The following is a 22,707-nucleotide window of genomic DNA, read 5'->3' as shown; positions in this document are numbered from 1 at the left end:
CTGAGTACCTGCTGCATGCCAAACACTATTTGAGGTGCTGAAGATATGGTGAATGAAACACAAAACAAAAAACAGCTATGCCTTTGTTAAGCTTATATTTTGGTGGGGGAAACACATAATCAAAAAGTTGAGGCCGGGTACGGTGGCTCACGCCTGTAATCCCAGCACTTTGGGAGGCTGAGGCAGGCAGATCACATGAGGTCAGGAGTTTGAGACCAGCCTGATCAACATGGAGAAACCCTGTCTCTACAAAGAATACAAAATTAGCCGGATGTGATGGCACATGCCTGTAATCCCAGCTACTCAGGAGAATTGCTTGAACCCAGGAGGTGGAGGTTGCAGTGAGCCGAGATTGCACCATTGCACTCCAGCCTGGCAACAAGAGTGAAATTAAAAAAAAAAAAAAAAAAAAAAAAGGTTATGAGATGGTATTATAGAGGACAGTAAAGCATAGCAGGACAAATAGGGTAGTCATGGAAAGCTTCATTCAAGCTAACATTTCAGCAGGGACTGAAGTTAAGTTTCAACTATACACATCAGTGAGAGATGACAGGGAGGTACTGGATATGGGTCTAGAGTCCAGAGAATAGAGTCCAGGGAGATAGAACAGAAGTGTAGAAGCTAATGAGGAATCAGAAACCCAAACTGAGGTGTGGTCACTCAACTAGGTGAAAACTCAGGAGTGTGGTGTTCTAGAGGCAAAAACCTGCATTCGTTTTCTATTGGTGCTATAATAAATTATCACAAACATTGTGGCTTAAAACAACACAGATTTATTCTACAGTTCTGTAGAAATCCTACATGCAACCAAAATCAAGGTGTTAGCAGGCTAAGTTCCTTCTTGGAGGCTGTAGGGAGAATCTATTGTCTTGCCTTCTCCAGGTTCGAGGCTGCCATCACTCCTTGGCTCCTGGCCCCTTCCCTCCACCTTCAAATAATCTCTGATCCTTCTATCCTAGACACATCTCCCTCTGACCTCAGCTAGGAAAGGTTCTCTGTTTTTGCCGACCCATGCTATTAGATCAGGCCTACCAAGATAATCCAGGATATTCTTCCCATCTCAAAATTGTGAACTTAATCACACCCACAAAGTCCCTTTGACATGCAGGATAACATTCACAGGTTCCAGAGATTTAGAACCTGGACATTTTGGGGGGTTTAGGGGAGAAAGGCATTATTTTCCTACATGCAAATGAAGCATTTCAAAGAGGAAGTGGTCAACTGTACCATATGCTGACATATCAAAGAAGTTATGAAGGTGGGCACAGTGGCTCATACTCATAATCTCAGCACCCTGGGAGGCTGAGGCAGGGGGATCATTTGAGACCAGGGGTTCAAGATCAGCCTGGGCAACATAAAAAGACTATGTTTTGGCCAGGCACGGCAGCTCACGCCTGTAACCCCAGCACTTTGGGAGGCCGAGGCGGAGGGATCACTTGAGGTCAGGAGTTCGAGACCAGCCTGGCCAACATGGTGAAACCCCGTCTCTACTAAAAATACGAAACTTAGCTGGGCATGGTGGCATGTGCCTGTAGTCCCAGCTACTCAAGAGGCTGAGGCAGGGGAATAACTTAAACCCGGGAGGTAGAGATTGCAGTGAGCCGAGATCACGCCACTGCACTCCAGCCTGGGCGACAGAGCGAGACTCCGCCTCAAAAAAAAAAAAAAAAAAAATTTATTTTTGGAGACAGAGTTTCGCTCTTGTCGCCCAGGCTGGAGTGCAATGGCATGATTCTCCTGCCTCAGCCTCCGGAGTAGCTGGGACTACAGGCATGCATCACCATGCCCAGCTAATTTTGTATTTTTAGAGGAGACGGGGTTTCACCATGTTGGCCAGGCTGATCTCGAACTCCTGGCCTCAGGTGATCTGCCCGCCTCGGCCTCCCAAAGTGCTGGGATTACAGGCGTGAGCCACCATGCCCAACCAAAAAATTTTAATTAGCTGGGCACGGTGACATGCACCTGTAGTCCTAGCTACTCAGGAGGCTGAGGTAGGATCGCTTGAGCCCAAGAGTTCAAGGTTACAGTGAGCTATGATCATGCCATTAGACTTCAGCCTGGGTGACAAAACAAGACCCTCAAAAAAAAGTTGTGAGAATTGACCATTGGGGTGATCCTTTTTTTTTTTTTTTTTTTTTTTGAGACAGTCTTACTCTGTTGCCCAGGTTGGAGTGCAGAGGCACAATTTTGGCTCACCGCAACCTCTGCCTCCCAGGTTCAAGCGATTCTCGTGACTCAGTCACCCAGAGTAGCTGGGATTACAGGCATGTGCCACCACATCCAGCTAATTTTGTATTTTTAGTAGAGACAGGGTTTCACGATGTTGGGCAGGCTGATCTTGAACTCCTGGCCTCACGTGATCCGCCTGCCTTGGCCTCCCAAAGTGCAGGCATGAGCCACTGCACCCAGCCTCTGGTGATCTTTACACGGGCTGTTCCTGTGGAGTCAAAATGCTCATTGGTGCGAGCTCAAAAGAAAGAAGTACAGAGTATAGTTAGATAGCTCTCGAGTTGTACTAGAGAAGAGCAAAGAAAGGGGATGGTAGCTGAAGGGGCAGATGTGGGGTCAAACAAGGATTTCTTTTAATATGGAAGAAATACTAGCATGTTCGTAGGCTCATGGGAATGATCTAGTAGGGGGAAAAGTTAATGAGCAGGACAGAGAAGGAAAATGGCTACACATCAGGGCTCTTTGAACAGGTAAGGGATGGAATTTAGCACACAAGTGAAAGAGCTTGCCTTAAATAGGGCAAGGACAGGCCGGGCAGTGGCTCATGCCTGTAATCCCAGCACTTTGGGAGGCCGAGGTGGGCGGATCACGAGGTCGAGTTTGAGACCAGCCTGACCAATATGGTGAAACCCTGTCTCTACTAAAAATACAAAAATTAGCTGGGCTTGGTGGCACATGCCTATAATCCCTGCTTCTCAGGAGGCTGAGGCAGGAGAATCGCTTTAAGCTGAGATTGCGCAGTAAACTGAGATTGCGCCACTGCACTCCAGCCTGGGTGACAGAGCAAGACTCCGTCTCAAAAAAAAAAAAAAAAAAAATAGGGCAAGGACAGTCTGTCTATAGCAACTACAAGAAAGACAGTAGCACAGATGCAGGTGGGTGAGTAGATGTGATGGTAGGAGCCTGTGAAAATTTTATTTCTAAGTTTAAAAAAACTCGTAAGCTGAGAGAATGGCAAAGCTGTTAAAAATTTAAGAGGAAGTGTAAATGGGATAGAGAAATGTACTAGGATTGAGAGGTTTTGAGGCCCATGTGAGGTCATAGCTTTATTTTTCAAGGCAGGGTCTCACTATGTTGCCCAGGATGCCGTGCAGTGGCTGTTCACAGGCACAATCATTTCACAACGTAGCCTCAAACTCCTGGGCTCAAGTGATTCTCCTGCCTCAGCCTCCTGAGTAACTTGAGACTTAATAGGTGCACACCACCTGGCCCCAGGAGGTCATGACCTTAGAGAGACTGAAACAGCATGTTCAGTTGCGTAAGTCCTTAACTGAACAGAAAGTGGAGTACCAAACTTAACCAAAAATGGAGTTTAGCCAGGGAAGTATAATGAAATGAGATGGGGCAAGGCTGAAAAGCTGAGTGATTGCCACAATGAATCAGAGAGTCTAAGCTAGGTAATGAGGGACATGAAAAGGTAAAGAAGTGAAGACAAGTGACAGGATCAATGAATTCTGAGACTGGTCTCACTGTCACCCAGGATGAAGTGCAGTGGCCCAGTATCAGGTCACTGCAACCTCCCATGTTCAAGCAATCCTCTCACTTCAGCCCCCCAAGTAGCTGGGACTGTGGTCCAGATGGTAGTGCACCACCACACCCGGTTAGTTTCTGTATTTTTTGTCAAGTCGGGGTTTGGCCATGTTGCCCAGGCTGTGGATCAATGAACTATAAATATCATTACTATAACCACCCACTGTAACTGTTTTATGTCTACATATCTGACGCCCCCTCCAGACTGAGGTCCTCCAAAGTGAAATGAGTGTCGCATCTTTTCCTAGTATCTAAGCATGTTGTTAGTTGGGTGGATGGATGCTTACCCATAGTGAAAGGGAAATTCCACACTCCCAAGTTCTGATATATTAATATAGAGTTGTTACTTCCTCATTGTTCTTCAATATGAATTCAAGTACAAAGTTGCAATGCTCCACCAAAACCTATGGTATAAATAAGCTGGGTACAGTGACAGGCTACTCAGGATGACCACAGTATGCGATGATTGAGTCTGTGAATAGCCACTGCACTCCAGTCTGGGAAGCACTGCATGACTCTGTCTCTAAACAATAATAATCGATGGTATAAACCAAGCCTTTGATAAAATGCTGAATTCCTACAGGGTTGTATACAAGAACTGAACCAGAAAATGTACTAGATGTATCCCAGCTATGGTTAAGTTGGCTCTTACTAACACCTCAGTAACATAAAATCTTTGAATTTCCAGGCCTCTATTTTACCTCCTTGCAGTAAACTAGCAGGACCCAAAACAGTCCTTGAGAATAGCAGGCAAAGAAAGGGGAACACATATAAGTGACATTTTGTTTTTGTTTTTTTGAGACAGGGTCTCTGTCACCAAGGCTGGAGTACAGTGGCATGATCATAGCTCACTACAGCCTCAACCTCCTGGGGTCAAGTGTTCTTCCCACCTCCGCCTCCCAAGTAGCTGAGACTGCAGGTACACACCACCATGCCCAGCTAATTATTAAAATTTTTTTGTAGAGATGGACTCACCACGTTACCCAGGCTGGTCTTGAACCCCTGGGCTCAAGTGATCCACCTGCCTTGGCCTCCCCAAGTACTGGGATTATAGGCGTGAGCCACTGCACCCAGCCTAAACTCTGCTTTATAAGCACAGACATAAACTCATGAGGATGGAGGGAAAAAATGCACAAAGAGCGTGTAAAATATGTTTTATTGTTCTTTAAAAGGGTTCAGGGTTTGGTTTTAAATCAGGCTGCACACCTTTCAAATCAATCTGACATCTCTATGTCAAACTGGCTTCAGCTAGCAATACTTCATTAAATCCAAAAGAAAAAAATTGCTTTAATTTTAATGAAAAAAAAATCCAGTTTTAAGAACAATTAACATTAGTCTTTAAAACAAAATGAGGGCTAATGTTTCATGTTGCTTTATACATCCTTCTCCTCAATATAGAACCAGGAATGTAATTTTCCTAACTCAGGCAGGCACTGATACTGATGGACACTGCACGCGCGCGCGCGCGCGCGCGCGCACACACACACACACACACACACACACACACACACGCCCTCCCCGCAAACAAAATTCAGAGTGTGTCAAAGGGAAAAGGTTTGTTATTATATTGATCAAAACCCAGTGGAGTCAACACCATCTATCTTAGCAGGTATGCTGTTTTGATCTTGAGTCTATATTAATGGAATCTATTGTGTTCTGAAATAAAGAATTTTGGTATACTATTATGTTTTAAAGTCCTATAAATTTCAAAAAGTCCTACAATTTCAAAAAGCATTATTTTGTTTTGTTTTCTGGGATGGGAAAGGAGAGAATCTACAGATTTGCATTTAGTTAAAAATCAAAACTCCAGCAATAGGAAATAGGCAGTTCACATAGCCGGCCAACATTTGAGGTATCATCAGTGTGAGACAAGGTCCCGGTCTGTTCCTACTGGCCTAGCTGACACTAACAAAATGGGAGGCTTATGGCTCTGCACAGCAAATTCCAGCAGGACAAGATGACTTTAAGCCTGTATTCAGAGCCTTAGAAGCAGGGCACTACTGAGTATGTAATATTTAGAGGAGAAAATAGTGCAAGAGCCCCTGATGGTGCCCCTCTACCTGCTTTGTCCATGCAGCCTGATCGTAACTGCCTTCCACAAAGGAGCAGAAAAACAGCTTTTCTAGATCAGTACGCTAAACCCAGCAAACAATGTGCAAAAATGGTACTACACCGCTTCACAAGCAACACAGTCCCTTCGCTACTCATTGGGTTGTGCGATGTCTCTCTTCTACCCTGTTATGGCCTGTGGACACATGCTCACTAGGCATCATTGTTGGTTTTAAACCAGGGATTTTTTTTTTTTTTTTTTTTTTTAATCTCAAAAGAACCTAGTAATAACAAGGCAATCAGTGGTTAAACTGAACTTTACACATAGGGGGCAGTTTGGAAAACACACACCACAAGCATTTCTCAAGTCGAAAATATGTGAATTTGCTGCTACTCCTTTGATGGTTCCTGAAAATTCAGAGTACAAGTCCTAAAATAAAAATTTTAAGCTACCAGCATTCTCTGATACTAGACAGAAAATCAGAGTAACGCTACAGCCCACAATTCTACAGGGTGTAGAAAGTATGCTCACTCCCTGGACATCTTTATTGATGGCCTGGAGTCCTCCCTTTTAGAAGACAAGTTTCTGGGATATCCACTTAGTTTCACTGGTTAGGGAAGAGAAGAATTTGACTCAGCTAAGTTGAGAAGAGACTCCTCTTAAAATGCAGACTTAATTTCCCCACTAATTTATCAAAATAAAAACAAAACAAAAGGCTCTTGGCTACTTTGCCTAGTATTAGATAGGGTTTTGAGGAAAAGAAACTAACATGAACACCCTTTCATCAGTAAAGACTAAAAACCACCTGGATCATATCATATATATGTGTCACCTTTTTTTTTTTTTTTTTTTTTTTTGGTTTTTTTTTTTTTTTTTTTTTTTTTAAATCTAAAAGTGCCCAGGTGGGCTTAAGGCTGCCAGACTGCACGCACATCTACAGCAACAAGGGCTTCTATTCCATCTACAACTTGGATCAGGGGGAAAAGGGAGGTGTAGGAGAGAAAGGAAAAAAGGGGAAAAATATACCACCACCCCTCCCCCACAAAAAAAGGGAAAAAAATCCCACCACAGGGAGATCTAGTGCCAAGCATAATGGAAGAGTGTGCTCCCCAAAAAGATGGTTCTGCACAGGCTAATGTTCTGCTGGTTTTCCTTAGAGACCTATTTTGAAAAAGTTTAAAAAGACAGGAGATTTCAAAATAATTCAATCCTGGCAGAAATTCAAACTCCAAAACTAGGAGCAAAATCATCCTTCACTGAATTAATTCCTTTTCTCTTTCTCTTTTCTTAAACATTTTATTCATTTTATAGAGAGATTTCTTTTTTGTCTGCTTTTGTTCCAATCATTAGGAGAGTGGTTGAGGAGTACTGAATCCATCACTACTTTGATGACACAGGTAAGATTCCAGATTCACATTTCCAGGTACCAAGAGTTCCCTCTAAATGCCACAATCAAGTAAGCCTTCGTTTACATGTCTTTCTACTGAACACAGCAATGCCCATTGGTATCTCTGAAGCGTAATCGCATCTTAGGTCGGTATTTCTCCAAGTAAAGCAGCTGTTTGGAATTGAACGCTCCCCTTCTTTTTCTGAAAATACAAGAACGGCAAACTTTATCATGTAAAAAAAGGTTGTCTGATTCACTGAAATGCATTATTTACATCCAAAGGCCTTTCTAATTCCACACAGCTGAAAACCAGCGTATTTCCCATACTACAACACTTCTTAAAGAGATAAGTTGCAACATGAACTTTCTAAGTCCTCCTAGAAGGAATAGAAAAATTTTTCTTGCTGACTGTCATTATAGTCTATTAACTATTTAATAAAGATCAGAATAGTTTATCCAGCAACATCTGACTACATTCTTCCAATTAGATTGATGTATTCTTCAGATTAGAGTTAGTAGCAAGTTTTTAATTTAGGATGCTAAAAAATAATATTCAGATGAAGAAACAGGTTCAAGACATACACAGATAGCATTCCTTGAAATATGTTACCTTCCTAGCCGCTACCATATATTTCATGCTCTCTGTCGCAAATACTCTTTTCTTTCGTTTTCTTTTTTTAAAGGAAGGGTTGAAAGGGAAAAGGCAAAACAAAAATGGTCAAAGAATTCTGCATAACAAAATAGCATGACTCGTTATTCCAGATCAATGTCAAGATCCTGCATCCTGATTTTGTCCCTGAATAGATCACTTAAGAGTCCCAGATGAGGCCAGGCATGATGGCTCATGCCTATAATCCCAGCACTTTGGGAGGCCGAGGTGGGCAGATCATGAAGTCAGGAGATTGAGACCATCCTGGCCAACATGGTGAAACCCCCGTCTCTACTAAAAATACAAAAATTAGCTGGGCATGGTGGTGCGCACCTGTAGTCCCAGCTACCTGGGAGGCTGAGGCAGGAGAATCGCTTGAACCCAGGAGGCAGAGGCTACAGTGAGCCGAGATCGAGCCACGGCACTCCGGCCTGAGCAACAGAGCGAGACTCCGTCTCAAAAACAAAAAAGAGTCCCAGGTGATTAACTGTTCCTCTACACGTTCTTCTTGCCTCCTCCTAATAGAGAATTGTATTTGGAAGGTATTTGGAATCTACTAAAAGGGGCATTTTCGAGATTCCTAGATACTCAAACAATATACTGGACACAGTCTATAATGTCCAAATTAGAAAACTTTTTAAATCTGGAAACCAGCTGTACTGAGTCTCTATCACCTGCTCTAAATTTTTTTACTTCTTCAAATAATACTTTAAGCCAAAAAAAGCAAATTATCCCATACTATAAATGAATATCCCTTCCATAATTCCTTCCTCATGCATGATCTTGCTTTCTGTGTTTCTGAACACAAAACTTCATACTCACTGTCTTATAAACTGAACTGCATCTTCGTACTTCATTCCACATTCAATCAAAGCAAGTGCAACCAGCACAGGTGCCCTGCAGAAAGAAACCCATATGTAAGTATCTGTAAGTCTTGGAATGAAGGATTTTTAAAAACCTGTAACTGCATATTACCAATGCAATACATGAGCTTTCTTTTTCCTGTATACTAAAGTAGCTGGTATCTGCCTAATATAGTAAATATATCTCATCATCATAAATTCTATGATTTTTTTTTGGCGGGGGGAGGGGGGAGACAGACGGACAGGGTCTCGCTCTATCACCCAGGCCAGAATGCAGTGGCACAATCATGGCTCACTGCAACCTCAACCTCCCAAGACTCAGGTGGATCCTCTGGCCTCATTCCCTCAAGTAGCTGGGACTATAGGTGCCCGCCACCATGCCCAGCTAATTTTTGTATTTTTAGTAGTTAGTAGAGATGGGGTTTCTCCATGTTACCCAGTCTGCTCTTGAACTCCTAGGCTCAAACAATCTGCCTGCCTCCACCTCCCAAAGTGCTGGGATTACAGGTGTGAACCACAGTGCCCAGCCTGATTATCTACTTTTAGTAAAGCACAAAATTCTAAACCTTAAGAGATCTTCACTCTTTAAAACATCACATTATGTATCAAATTTTCTCATCACTAGATATTATCAAAAATCCTTCATTGGTCTTTAGCCATTATCACAGTAAAATAAATGGCCAAACATATTACGTATCTCCAGTGTGTCAGAATTTTCATTACCAATTGATTTTAATATTTCCTTATCAAATGCTAAAAAGGTGCTAGACTTTTTCAAGTAAATCCTTTTGATGAGCTAGGAAAATGCCCAAGAACTGATGACTAGGAAAAGTTCTATCTTTTTAAAAAATTTTAACAAAGGAAATGATGTTTTTATAAAGCCCAATACAGTGCACCAATTTTGGAATACCTAAAACTAGGATAGCTACTAGTCATAAAACTGTCAAGTCAAGTTACAACATTATCTTCAACCGTCAGTATAAGTACTAAAACTTCTAACCTTATGAACGAACAGTACCACACTACAAAAAAGGAAAATAGCAAACAAAAGGGCAGAGCAGAACTAACAGCCTGAGTCACCACCACCTTGAGGCAATGGCAGCCTACACTAATGTTCTGAGTCAAAGTGTACATCCTAAATTGGCATTTAATCTGCCGTTGATGACAGCATTACACCACCATTCCAAGCAATGCTCAGGGGAAAAGGTTTTAAGATCAAAGTCAATTCTTGCCCATACATCTCCTTTCAAGAGTTCAGATATCTGTTCTCTACCTATTAACTTCCCATTCATCTCAGTACAAAATTACCCATGTATAGATTCATCAAACTCTAAAATTATTTTAATTTTGTTGCCTATTTCAGTGACCTGAACTTTTGATTACTTGAAATAGGGAGAAAAATAAAACACCCACTAAATCCAGGCTGGCATCAGAATCAGACAACCAGATGAAATGAACAGCCTATTCTGAGAAAACATTACACTAGTTTTTCTTCTCATTTCCTTTCCTTTCAGGTAATTTAATGTTACTTCGTATAATATATGCAAATACCTACCAAAGTGAAACTTTCAACTAACTTAGGCATGGTAATAAACTCAGACAAAAAGGGTAATAAGGGTAAGAGTTTACCTTCCCAATCCCGCAACACAATGCACTGCAACACAGCAACCTGGCTCTTCACGAAATTTGGTTTTTAACAGGTTTAACCAATCATCTACTATCTGATTAGGGGGTGGAGCTCCATCATCAAATGGCCAATCCTGAAAAGAAATCACTTTTTACATTAATTTGGTATCTTCTCCAAGATTAACATTCTAATATAAAATAGCTGTGCAGAGTACACATGGCAGGCCTAACTGAACTAACCACACTATATATACCTATTGTTAACACAATTCCTGATCATTGCTGCAAAATGATCCAGGATTAAAATTAAAGTTTGCCAAATAAATTAGCCTTCTCAATGCAGTGTCACACACATCTAAATTTACAAAAACTTACAGAAATCTCTATCAGAGTCATAAGAGCTAGTGTTGTCCCAAATACGATATCTGAATATAGTAATTAGACATAATAGACAAAACTGTAATTAAAGACAAGACAAAGTAAGAGAGGACACAGCACATTTGTCAACATGATTTAAAAGTCCACTCTGGCAAAGCATATCAACTGGTGTTTCATTGGTCTCTACAGATAACTGAAGATTATAATTGAAGATAACTAAGTTATGACATCTTTAGAGAAAGGTTATCTGATAAGAAATCTCCAATAGTTAGTAAATCATAACAGAAACATACTACCATCTTTGTGCTTATTAAAAGGCAAGCAGCAATTACATATGTCCCCATTTAACAAGGACAGTGCTGCATGACAGGGTCCTGGGCAAATGGAGACCATTTTGTCAAGTATCCCTTTCTCTTTCTGTAGTCACCTATTTGGGGGCTATCTTTCAATTAAGACTAATCCCACGAGCATTTACAGTATAGGCAGGGGTTTATCTTCCTCACTACTTAGCAAGAGGTCCTAAGAAATCAACACAAAAGGGGAGTGGAGGAGGGGGACTGGGGGCTGACATTTTATAAGCCTTTCCTCCTCCCATCTAAGCTTCAAGGACAGAAATGCAAAAACAGTTAGGAATTTTTTTTAAAACATAAGGCTATTCTAATGAGATTGCATAAGGACACTTTAAGATACTAGAAGGGGAAAAAGAAAAAAGTGACAGAGCATTAAATTGATTCTGCATTCATTATTGGCACCACTTAGAACACTTCATGTAGCCCATTAGCCATAACAGTACATGTTTGAGTTGACAACTACGACCCGTAATTAGACTGTCAGTGTTATTATAAATGGCACTAGAGAGTTTAACTGTAAATAGCAATAAAACCAGTACCTTAGTCAAGAGCTTACTTCCTCTAATACTCCCTAAAATGCACCTAGTTAAGAAACAACATAAAACAGGCTTCACTTACTCATATAAGTAGTGTCTATTTTTAAAAAATCATTAATCATTTAGAAACATTTGACCCTCAAACTGATACAGCTAAAAACCCCATTAGTCTATTCCAACGTGTGTCTGGTTTGCAAGAGCATTCAAAGGATTGACAGGCCTTATTTGGGGATATCCTCTTACCATGAAATGTTCCAAAACCCTCTTCACCTAGCAAAAGTAGACTAACTCTTAAAATCTCTGTCTGGGAAAAGGAAATTCCAAGCCTAAGCTAAATGCCCTTGTTTTTTCAAGTGTAAGTTAAATCTTTCATTTTATCTGATCATAGCTATTTATTTATTTGTTTGTTTGGGTTTATTTATTTTTTTAATGACTTCTTTTCCTCTGGGTAGATACCCAGTAGTGGGATTGCTGGATCAAATGATAGTTCTACTTTTAGTTCTTTAAGGAATCTCCACGCTGTTTTCTACAGTGGTTGTACTAGTTTACATTCCCACCAGCAGTGTAAAAGTGTTCCCTTTTCATGGCATCCCTGTCAACATCTTTTTTTTTTTTTTTATATTATGGCTATTCTTACAGGAGTAAGGCGGTATCATATTGTGCTTTTGATTTGCATTTCCCAGATCACAGCTATTTAAAACAAAACAAAAACCTAAATTTAAAGGCCTGGAATAAATCTTAGGCCTACCATTATCTTCTACAAACTAGTTCAAGTTCTTTAGTTCATTTCTATTTCACAAAGATATTTACCAACATTACTGACTCAAACAGACTATAGTCAATCCAGTCATTTTCTCACTGAGCCATCTGTCAAAACAAGTTGATTTTTGCTCACTGGAGAACATATTCATAATGCAGCAAAATAAACTTGTATGCAGCTTATTTTCAGAAGTTTAAATTTTATTACTATTTTTTAAACACAGGGCTGCATTTGACACGTTTATACTCATTCCCAGTGATTTCCAGCAGTGGACAGTAAAGTAATTTAGAAATTTGACTGCAAGCAAATTATTACCATGCCAAACTACTAAAACACACTATTGATTGACTGATCGACAAGGTCTCTGTCACCCAAGCTGGAGCACAGCAGCACAATCACAGCTCACTGCAGCCTTGACCCCCCGGGTTCAGGTGATCCTCCCACCTCAGTCTCCCAAGTGCTGGGACTATAGGCGCATGCCCCCACGTCCAGCTAATTTTTGTATTTTTCGGAGAGAGAGGGTTTCACCATGTTGCCCCACTAGTGTTGGAACTCCTGGGCTCAAGTGATCCACCCACCTTGGAATCCCAGAGTGCTGGGAACAAGCATGAGCCAACACACGGGGCCCTAAAACATTTTTTTTTTAAATACGTTTGGCTATTTAGTTTTTGTTTTCACGAAAATGGATATGAGGAAACTTTATGGATCAGATATGAGAGAACTGCCTTACCAATAGGTCATTATTCTTTCTGCATCAACTGCCTTCCCAACCACTGACCAATAAAATAAAGACTACAGAACTACCTCTCTATAAGAAGCAGGAACATAACCTTAAACCAGTATCTTCCTTATTACCTTCCTCTTACCTAACTACCTATATAAAATCTCCAGTTCTCTTCCTACTACATAACCTTCCCACAATCAAACCAAGAGCTCAAAGACACCTAAAACTACAAGATCATTTCATTACATGCTCCTAAAAGCTGCTCCTACAACTTAGGGAAGAAAGAATAAAATGTTAACTAATCTGACGCTCCCATTTGCTATAAGGAAACAGCCTATTTTGGTGCTAAAAAGGAACTTAATTTAAAATAATTCCAATCACTTTGTGCTCAAATTGAGCTAGGTAAGAAATCTAATCACCTAAAGCTCCTCAGAAACCTAACAAAAAGTATCAGAAACTAGGTTGATTACTCTGGAACAAGATGCCTCCTACCTCTCCTCATCCTCTTATCCCACCTTTTTGCCCCCTACAAGTTATCCACAAAATATTAAGTAACTAATCTTGTACTTGCAAAGTGGCAGAATTCCATATGGACTTAAGAATGTCTGACAGAAATTACTTTTGTTATATTCAAATTAGTAGCCAAGAAACAAAGCTAAATATTGCATTAATTTCCTAAAAAATAAAAATTGCAAATTTACATTTTGTTAAAATAGGAGCACTAAATTTTGTTTTTTATTAGTTGAAAATACTACAATTTTAGGCTTTAAGAGCACAAATGAACAAAACTGCCAATCTGTTAATCCAAAGGTATTTGAAAGATTGCTATCAATAATGTATTTTCCACTACAACCTTAAAAAATCCAAAAGTACTACTGCCAGGGTTTTTTTGTTTTTGTTTTTGAGACAAGGTCTTACTCTGTCATCCAGGCTGGAGTGCAGTGGCATAATCAAGGCTCACAGCAACCTTGACCTCCTGGGCTCAGGTGATACTCTCACCTCAGCCTCCCAAGTAGCTGGGACTACAGATGTGTGCCACCATGCCCATCTAATACCAAGTTTTAAATTTTTTTTTTTTTTTTTTTGAGATGGAGTTTCCTTTTGTCACCCAGGCTAAAGTGTGGTGGCGTGGCCACAGCTCACTGCAGTCTCAACCACCTGGGCTCAAGTGATTCCCTCACCTCAAAAACCCAAGTAGCTAGGACCACAGGTGTGTACCAACATGCCCCACCAGTTTTTTAATTATCTGTACAGATGAGACCTCACCACATTGCCCAGGCTGGTCTTGAACTCCTAGGTTCAAGTGATCTTCCCACAATATTGGGATTATAGGTGTGAGCCAGTGCACCTGGCCTAGTTTTATAACTATTTATGTTTGAAAGATACAACTTGTTTGTCGTGAAAAGTTAAATACTACACACTCACTAGAACGTGGATTCCTTCTTTTTCAACTGGAGCTTTATCATATGTAGCATCACAAACTCGAACCAAAGTCGTCACTCCATACTTCTTAAGTTCCTTTAAAAAAAAAAAAAAATTATAATGGAACTTGTTTTTGAAACCTACAGCCAAAAACGTAGAAATGTACTATTATAGGCTGGGCGCGGTGGTTCACACCTGTAATCTCAGCACTTTGGGAGGCCTGAGGCAGGCAGATCACAAGGTAAGGAGTTCGAGACAAGTCTGACCAACATAGTGAAACCCGGCCTCTATTAAAAATACAAAAATCAGCTGGGCGTGGTGGCACCGCCTGTAATCCCAGCTACTCAGGAGGCTGAGGCAGGACAATCGCTTCAACCCAGGAGGCAGATATTGCAGTGAGCCGACATCGTGCCACTGCACTCCAGCCTGGGCAACAGAGGAAGACTCCGTCTCAAACAACAACAACAAAACAACAACAACAACAACAAAAGAAATGTACTATTATAAATTGAAACAATGAGATATCATTTTTAGACAAAGATCAGAATTGTTCTCACTGTGGTTACACACTTAATGGACACTGATGAAATCTCAGTGGGAGTGTGAGTAAGACTCACCTTTCTAAAGGGCAATTTGGTAGCATAACACAAAAACTTACACAAAAGTTCACATACACTGCGACCTAAAAATTCTACTTCTGGGAGTTTATACAAAAGAAATAAAGACATATACAAAGATTTAGGTAACAGCATGTTCACCACAAACTGGAATGGTGAAAAATTAGAAACCACATTAATTGTCCAAAAATAAGGGAATGATTAAAGAAGTATGGCACATCCATATAGTGAACACTATGACAGCTATAAAAACAATACCAAGGAAGATGGGGAAAGATTTTTAAAAATATATAGTGTGATCCTATCTGTATGTGTATTTATGAATATACACAGATATATGCAGAGAAAAACATCTAGAAGTCAGTTATTAACAATTAAATGTTGTTAAATTTTTTGCTCATCTGTATCTTTTTATTTTTATGAAATAAACACTGCTTTTTTTAAAGAAATAAAATTCTGAAACTAGGAGAAAAAGTGGTATATTAAAAAGACAGCTAATGCAATTATAGCCAGAAGCCTTGCTCCTTTAAAACTCTCCCTACGGTGAATGCCTAACCCAGTGACTACCTATCTTCAAGGGGCTACCAACATCTTTTTTATAGTTGCAGGACAGTGGCCTGTGCCACTTTTGAAGTCTATGGCCAAGGAATCCACAAGTTGAAAATAGTACCACATAATTCAGCCAGGCTTAAAGCTAACTTAACAATGTGAGGGCATACCAGGCCTAGAATCAACTTGTACACTGTGTATACAAAGTTAAGAAGCTCAGGGAATTATAAGTATAAATAAGCAGGCACAGTGATATTCTTTAAGAAGGGTCCATCATTTAGTTATTTAAAGTGTAAAATTATTTTAATTGCTAAAGGACTTCATTTTTCACAAAAAGGCCTTCTTATAATACACACTCAGGAAAAGTAGAAGTATTAAGTCAGGAATTTTTTAAATGTTTCAAAATACAAATAAAATCCCATTAAAATAAACTCTGTAATAGCCATTCATTGAAAAGCTGTGATAGAATTTTTTATGGTATTTGTGACCTTAAACAAGTCAAAACCTCTTGTGGTCTCAGTTTTGCCATCTATAAAATGAGAATCACTAGGAGTTCACCCACCTTTCTAAGTCTACTCCATAAATACAGCAAGAGAAATCATTTAAACTCAACAACCCAAGAATGATGAAAAAGCTTATGTTCTGGCCAGACGCGGTGTAATCCCAGCATTTTGGAAGGCCGAGGCGTGCGGATCACGACGTCAACGATCAAGACCATCCTGGCCAACATGGTGAAACTCCGTTTCTATTAAAAATACAAAAATTAGCTGGGTGTGGTGGCGCGTGCCTGTAGTCCCAGCTACTTGGGAGGCTGAGGCAGGAGAATAGCTTAAACCTGGGAGGCGCAGGTTGCAGTGAGCCAAGATCATGCCACTGCACTCCATCTCAAAAAAAAAAAAGACCAGGCACAGTGGTTCACGCCTGTAATCCCAGTACTTTGGGAGGCTGAGGCGGCAGATCACAACGTCAGGAGATCAAGACCATCCTGGCTAACATGGTGAAGCCCTATCTCTACTAGAAATACAAAAAATTAGCTGGGCATGGTGGTGGGCACCTGCAGTCTCAGCTACTAGGGAGAGGCTGAGGCAGGCAAATGGCATGAACCCAGGAGGCGGAAATTGCAGTGAGCCGAGATTGCGCCACTGTACTCCAGCCTGGCAACAGAGCAAGACTCTGCCTCAAAAAAAAAAAAAAAGTTTATGTTCAAATGTTTGCTCAAAGAAGTACAAAGAGATTTTTCTCCTACCAATAGAAAAAATATTAAGGATCTGACATAAAAATACTATCTCTACCACCTTTCCTTCCCCCAAGTTTCTGGACCCTTGTATACGATTATTACAACTAAGTAGTCTGGTGGTGTCTTTTCATCAAAGGTGGTTAGAATATCTGAAGTACGTACAGAATGGTTTTTAGTGTCAGACACCTAGGCAAGTACAGCAGTTCCACCATACCATGTGCCATTATGCAAATTACTAAATGGCTCTGAACCTGTTTCCTCATTGGTAAGAAGGAAATAATAATGGTATCTACACCTGATAGGGTTTTTGTATTTGTGACCTTAAGCACAAACATTGCTTGTTGCATAATGTGTAACACTGTTTATTATAATGCTGGGTGCATACTGTGTTCAAAAAATGTTATTTATATGACTGAATGTTTGACCAAAAAAAACTTGTCAATAAATGTAGAAAGGACACAGAAAAAAAACACTACTAGATACCTCTACAGTCCCCAAATTCCATAAATGTTCTTGAAAAAATCTGCTGTAACTAACCCAACCCAATTCAAACCAGGATTGGCAGGATGACCATTCATACTCCAAATACAGAAATAAATGGCTTTGTGCTAAGAGAATTTTTTAATGGGATTTTACCTATAAATCAATCCAAAAAGTAGACCACGCTACAATCTTACCTCTGTGAACTTGTTGAGAGTAGCATTGGTAGGGTTGTGAGTTATCAGAAAACGCATGTTCTCATAGGAGATCTCCACAGGGGCTGGACGGTTCATTATGGCAAATAAAAAGTGTGAGCGTGCGTGTGAGTGTGATGGGGAAAGTGAAAAAAAAAATCAATAAATCTTGAAATGTTTCACAGCAGAAAACATTAAAAAGACCACTAAAATGCCTATTATCAATCAGTGTTTTCTCTATTCAACTTGTTTATTCCTTATGAAGCTTCTCTCTTCAAGATAAGCAAAGTATTTAGAATCCACTTGAATCCAAATTCAATTTGGGCCTCAATTTCTGCAGATGGATACCTTCGGACTCCAAAAAATCCAACTACATACAAAACTTAAGCAGCCTTTACTACATTTAGGCACTAGTGAGACAAGTTAAAAGTGTAGGTCACTTTCCACTTGTTTACTTGATGCTTAATTTTACTGGAGTCATTAAAAGAAATATGTTTGCAATTAAAAAAAAGAAAGCCAACTATTTCTGAGGCCAGTCTCGGTGTCCAGGAGTCTTCAAGGCAATGTTAATTATGGCACATAGAACCTCCAAGCTCACTTGTCAGCGAAAACGCTGTGCTGAGCCTGGCAGAAGTCTGCCCTCACACTCAGAATCGCCATAAATGTGCAACGTATATTCCAACGAAAAACCTGGAGAAGAAAAGAATAAGTAAAATGAACTAGAGGCTGATGGCACAGTAAACACAAATGCCTGAAGTCAAAATACATTCTTTATAAGACCAAAGCAATGTGAAATGTCACCAATTATAAGTTATTACCATCTATGAAGAATTGGATAAAGGGGTATTATCAGGAGTTTAAAAAATCAGAGACTCAAGCAAGGTGTGGCGGCTCATGCCTGTAATCCCAGCACTTTGGGAGGCTGAGGCAGGCAGATCACCTGAGGTCGGGAGTTCAAGACCAGCCTGGCCAACATGGAGAAACCCCGTCTCTACTAAAAATACAAAATCAGCCAGGCGTGGTGGCGCGTGACTGTAATCCCAGCTACTCGGGAGGCTGAGGCAGGAGAATTGCTTGAACCTGGGAGGTTGAGGTTGTGGTTGAGATGGGGGCCTTGCTATGTTGCCCAGGCTGGTCTCAAACTCCTGGGCTCAAGCGATCCTCCAGCTTTGGCCTCCTAAAGCACTGGGATTACAGGCCTCCTGAGCCGCTGAGTCTAGCCCCACATATTTTTCAAGTTGCAATCTTCCATACAAGCATAATTTTTTTTCCAAATACCTGCTTGGATGTTCATCTCCAACTCTGTGACCTTAAAATAAGGTGTGAGAGTGGGTGGAGTTTATTAAAGTAACTACTCAAAGAACAATAGTTGCATGCAATGCAGAGCAAAACACAAGGAAATTCTAACCTATTCGATTCCCTTTGGTTCAATGATGTTATCACTGCAAATGTGTGTCAGCTGAGTAAAGGCACTGAAAGACCTGCACTGTAGTGACAGCCAGGCTTAAAGGCTACAACTCCAGCATTAGGTTTTCCACCTAGTCTCCAGTGTGTGCCTGCTCAGCAAATAGAACAAGCTTTATCCCCTCTTACTCCCCCAACTTCATTTTGGAAAGACCATTTCCAGGAATAAAGATAATTCATTATTAGATTTTCAATTCTTAATACTGAGAACCCAGCAAAGGAATTTCTGCCAAAAGAAACAGTATGTTCTAGCACTGTTAACAGATACATGATAAAAACAAGCTTCCGTTCCCTCCCCCTCCATCAAGAGTTCAACTACACATCAACAGTTACATTTTTGCACCTGCCAATTCAGATAAACTAATGTTAATTCCTGTGACACACTTAAGAATGCAAAGCAGTGTGTAAAAAATCATAACCTATCACAGCTAGAAAGTACTCAAAAGTTGCAGAACCCTATATTTTAACATAAATTCTGCGCATGTACACCACACAGGAAAATTCTCCTGAAGTTGTCTCTCTGGCATCAACTCTGCTCTGTCTACTTAAATAAGTTATTGTTTAAACTTACCAAGTGATGAAAGAGGCTAGTTTACTTGACATATAACAGTGGTAAATTCAAATATACACCCAAATATTCTCTCTACCATTTAATTTTATCATAAAACCAACCTTTTTTTTTTTTTTTGAGGCAGAGTCTCGTTCTGTCGCCCAGGCTGGAGTGCAGTGGCCGGATCTCGGCTCACTGCAAGCTCTGCCTCCCCTGTTTACGCCATTCTCCTGCCTCAGCCTCCCAACCACCACCTCACGTGGCTAGTTTTTTGTATTTTTAGTAGAGACAGGGTTTCACCATGTTAGCCAGGATGGTCTCGATCTCCTGACCTCATGATCCGCCCGTCTCGGCCTCCCAAAGTGCTGGGATTACAGGCTTGAGCCACCGCGCCCAGCCAAAACCTAACTTTTAAAATGCTGAATTTGGGACATTTCCATTTCCTAGGCAACATTTCCACTTTTAACAAAAGAATATAACTTCAATAAAGGATGAGAAAGGATAGTCTGTGACAGTGAAGTCCTTTTAAATTAAAAAAGGAGGGAGGTAAGGGATAAAAAAGAAAGAAAAAACTATCCAGAGGTTAAAAATAAAACATCTGTATGAACTGATATGCAATGACAGCTAAAAGACACAAGTAAAAAGAGCATGGTACATGACAGTATGAACAGTGTGTTTAGAAATATTTGTGAGTACTGTATGCATTCATACGCACGGGATATCTGGAAGATTACAAAGACAAGAGGTAACAGTGGTTTCCTGGGGTTGGGGCAGGGCCAGGAACACAGGACTGGAGGCTGGAAGTCAAGAGCATGATTTACTACATCCTAACGTATACTTTTTGAATTTTTTTAACTTTTCCCATGTACATATGGTATTACCTTTAAAAAAAAAATTCTAGGGTGATAAGAACCCTATAATGATTTACAATCAAAGTACGTTCTTAAATAGTTCTATATCAAGGATCTAGAACTAGAAATACCATTTGACCCACCATCCCAAAGGATTATAATCATGCTGCTATAAAGACACACGCACACGGATGTTTACTGCGGCACTATTCACAATAGCAAAGACTCGTAACCGAACCACATGTAGATCAATGATAGACTGGATTAAGAAAATGTGGCACATGTACACCATGGAACACTATGCAGCCATAAAAAAGGATGAGTTTCATGTCCTTCGTAGGGACATGGATGAAGCTGGAAACCATCATTCTCAGCAAACATATCGCAAGGACAAAAAACCAAACACCGCATGTTCTCATTCATAGGTGGGAACTGAACAATGAGAACACTTGGACACAGGAAGGGGAACATCACACACTGGGGCCTGCTGTGGGGTGGGGGGAGGGAGGAAGGATAATATTAGGAGCTATACCTAATGTAACGTTAATGGGTGCAGCACACCAACATGGCACATCTACACATATGTAACAAACCTGCACATTGTGCACATGTACCCTAGAACTTCAGGAGGCTCAGGCAGGAGAATGGCCTAAACCCGGGAGGCGGAGTTTGCAGTTAGCTGAGATCACGCCACTGCACTCCAGCCTGGGCGACAGAGTGAGACTCCGTCTCAAAAAAAAAAAAAAGTTCTATAATCATAGGATTAGAAAGAGGTTCCAGAGGGCTAGTCCTCTGTCCCAGGCAGGTCTGTACCCACACAATTCCATAAAGTGTTTTCTTCCCTGTTAAAGAGGCTAAATGAGTAAAATTCATGTCCTGCCTTGGCCAACTGTAATTCTAACTACAAATAAAGTGAATTTAGAGGCCAGGTGCAGTGGTTCACGACTATAATCTCAGCACTTTGGGAGGCCGAGGCGGGCGGATCACGAACACGGTCAGATTGAGACCATCCTGGCTAAACCGGTGAAACTCTGTCTCTACTAAAAATTTTTTTAAAAAAATTAGCCGGGTGTGGTGGCAGGTGCCTGTGGTCCCAGCTACTTGAGAGGCTGCGGCAAGAGAACCGCGGGAACCCGGTAGGCGGAGCTTGCAGTAAGCCGAGATCATGCCACTGCACTCAAGCCTGGGTGACAGAGTGAGACTCCACCTCAAAAAAAAAAAAGGTGAATTTAGAGGTATAAGGGAATTTTATAAAAGCAGTCTCATTTAATTTAATCCAATCTTACTGGGCATCCTTTTAAAATTCCTATCAATCAGCCGGGCACAGTGGCTCATGCCTATAATCCCAACACTTCAGGCAGGCCGAGGTGGGCGGATCACAAGGTCAGGAGATCGAGGCCATCCTGGCCCATCTCTACTAAAAATACAAAAATTAGCTGGGCGTGGCGGCGCGTGCCTGTAATCCCAGCTACTCAGGAGGCTGAGGCAGGAGAATCGCTTGAACCCGGGAGGCAGAGGTTGCAGTGAGCTGAGATTGCGCCACTGTACTTCCAGCCTGGCAACAGAGCTAGACTCTGTTTCAAAAAATTTTAAAATATATATATATATCCTATCAATCCACTCACATCAAAATTTCTACTAAGAAATCATCTCTTTACATTTCCAAATTAAATGATACAATAAACCCTCTAATTTGGTGGGCTATGCCAGTATTCACCAAATTAAAACAGCACATTAAAATATAAAGGTACAATAAAAGAATTCTAGATTTAAGGGAATACAGTCTACAAGCAAAGGTCTAAAAAAAAAACCAGTATGCATATATTTACTATGTTACTTTTCTTACCAGAAATTTTACAGGAAGTAATGCAAATTTGAGTCAGCTTGGTTTCTACAATCAGTCAACATGAAAGCCTAATAATGTAATATACAACTAGAACCTTGCAACAATTTTTTCCTAAAGCAAATTCCCTTCATGTCAATAGCTACTTTTATTTCCCCTTAAAATAAGTATAAAAAATCTAATCTGTCAACAGGAAATAATTTATCCTCCTGAAGAGCTAGGCATTTTCCTCAAATTCTTTCATTAATTCAAATATTTACAGAACATGTACTATGGGTCACATACTCTTACAGGTGCAAGAGCTGTAAGCAAAACAAAAATTTCTGTCGGGATGGATCTTACACTGGGCAGAAAAAAAGAAATAAAAATGTCACTGCTCTGTAGAAAAATTTGAAGTAGGGGAATTAGCAGTGCCAGA

General features: G+C 40.5%; 2 protein-coding genes across 3 annotated transcripts; both read right to left on the bottom strand.

The window, feature by feature from the left end:
- Window positions 1–4,898: 4,898 nt before the first annotated feature.
- Window positions 4,899–18,044, bottom strand: PTP4A2 (protein tyrosine phosphatase 4A2). 2 transcript variants are annotated; one of them, XM_007979613.3, is made up of 5 exons: window positions 17,585–18,044; window positions 14,508–14,600; window positions 10,338–10,468; window positions 8,668–8,742; window positions 4,899–7,398 (listed from the first exon to the last, which is right to left on the bottom strand). In XM_007979613.3, exons 1-5 carry the CDS (start codon window positions 17,678–17,680, stop codon window positions 7,290–7,292), a joined length of 504 nt encoding a protein of 167 aa, XP_007977804.1. In that variant the 5' UTR covers window positions 17,681–18,044; the 3' UTR covers window positions 4,899–7,289. The 2 variants fall into 2 exon arrangements, with proteins under 2 accessions (XP_007977804.1, XP_007977807.1); XM_007979616.3 differs by lacking the exon at window positions 14,508–14,600.
- A 113-nt stretch (window positions 18,045–18,157) lies between these two features.
- LOC140709266 (uncharacterized) lies at window positions 18,158–18,241 on the bottom strand. The gene has a single exon (XM_073007562.1). The coding sequence runs from the start codon at window positions 18,239–18,241 to the stop codon at window positions 18,176–18,178; it is 66 nt and encodes a 21-aa protein (XP_072863663.1). The 3' UTR covers window positions 18,158–18,175.
- Between the last annotated feature and the right edge of the window lie 4,466 nt (window positions 18,242–22,707).

This window comes from Chlorocebus sabaeus, chromosome 20 (assembly GCF_047675955.1).
Source record: "Chlorocebus sabaeus isolate Y175 chromosome 20, mChlSab1.0.hap1, whole genome shotgun sequence".
Lineage (NCBI taxonomy): Eukaryota > Metazoa > Chordata > Mammalia > Primates > Cercopithecidae > Chlorocebus > Chlorocebus sabaeus.
Note: the sequence above shows the minus strand (reverse complement) of the source record. Positions and strands in the feature narration are given on the sequence as shown.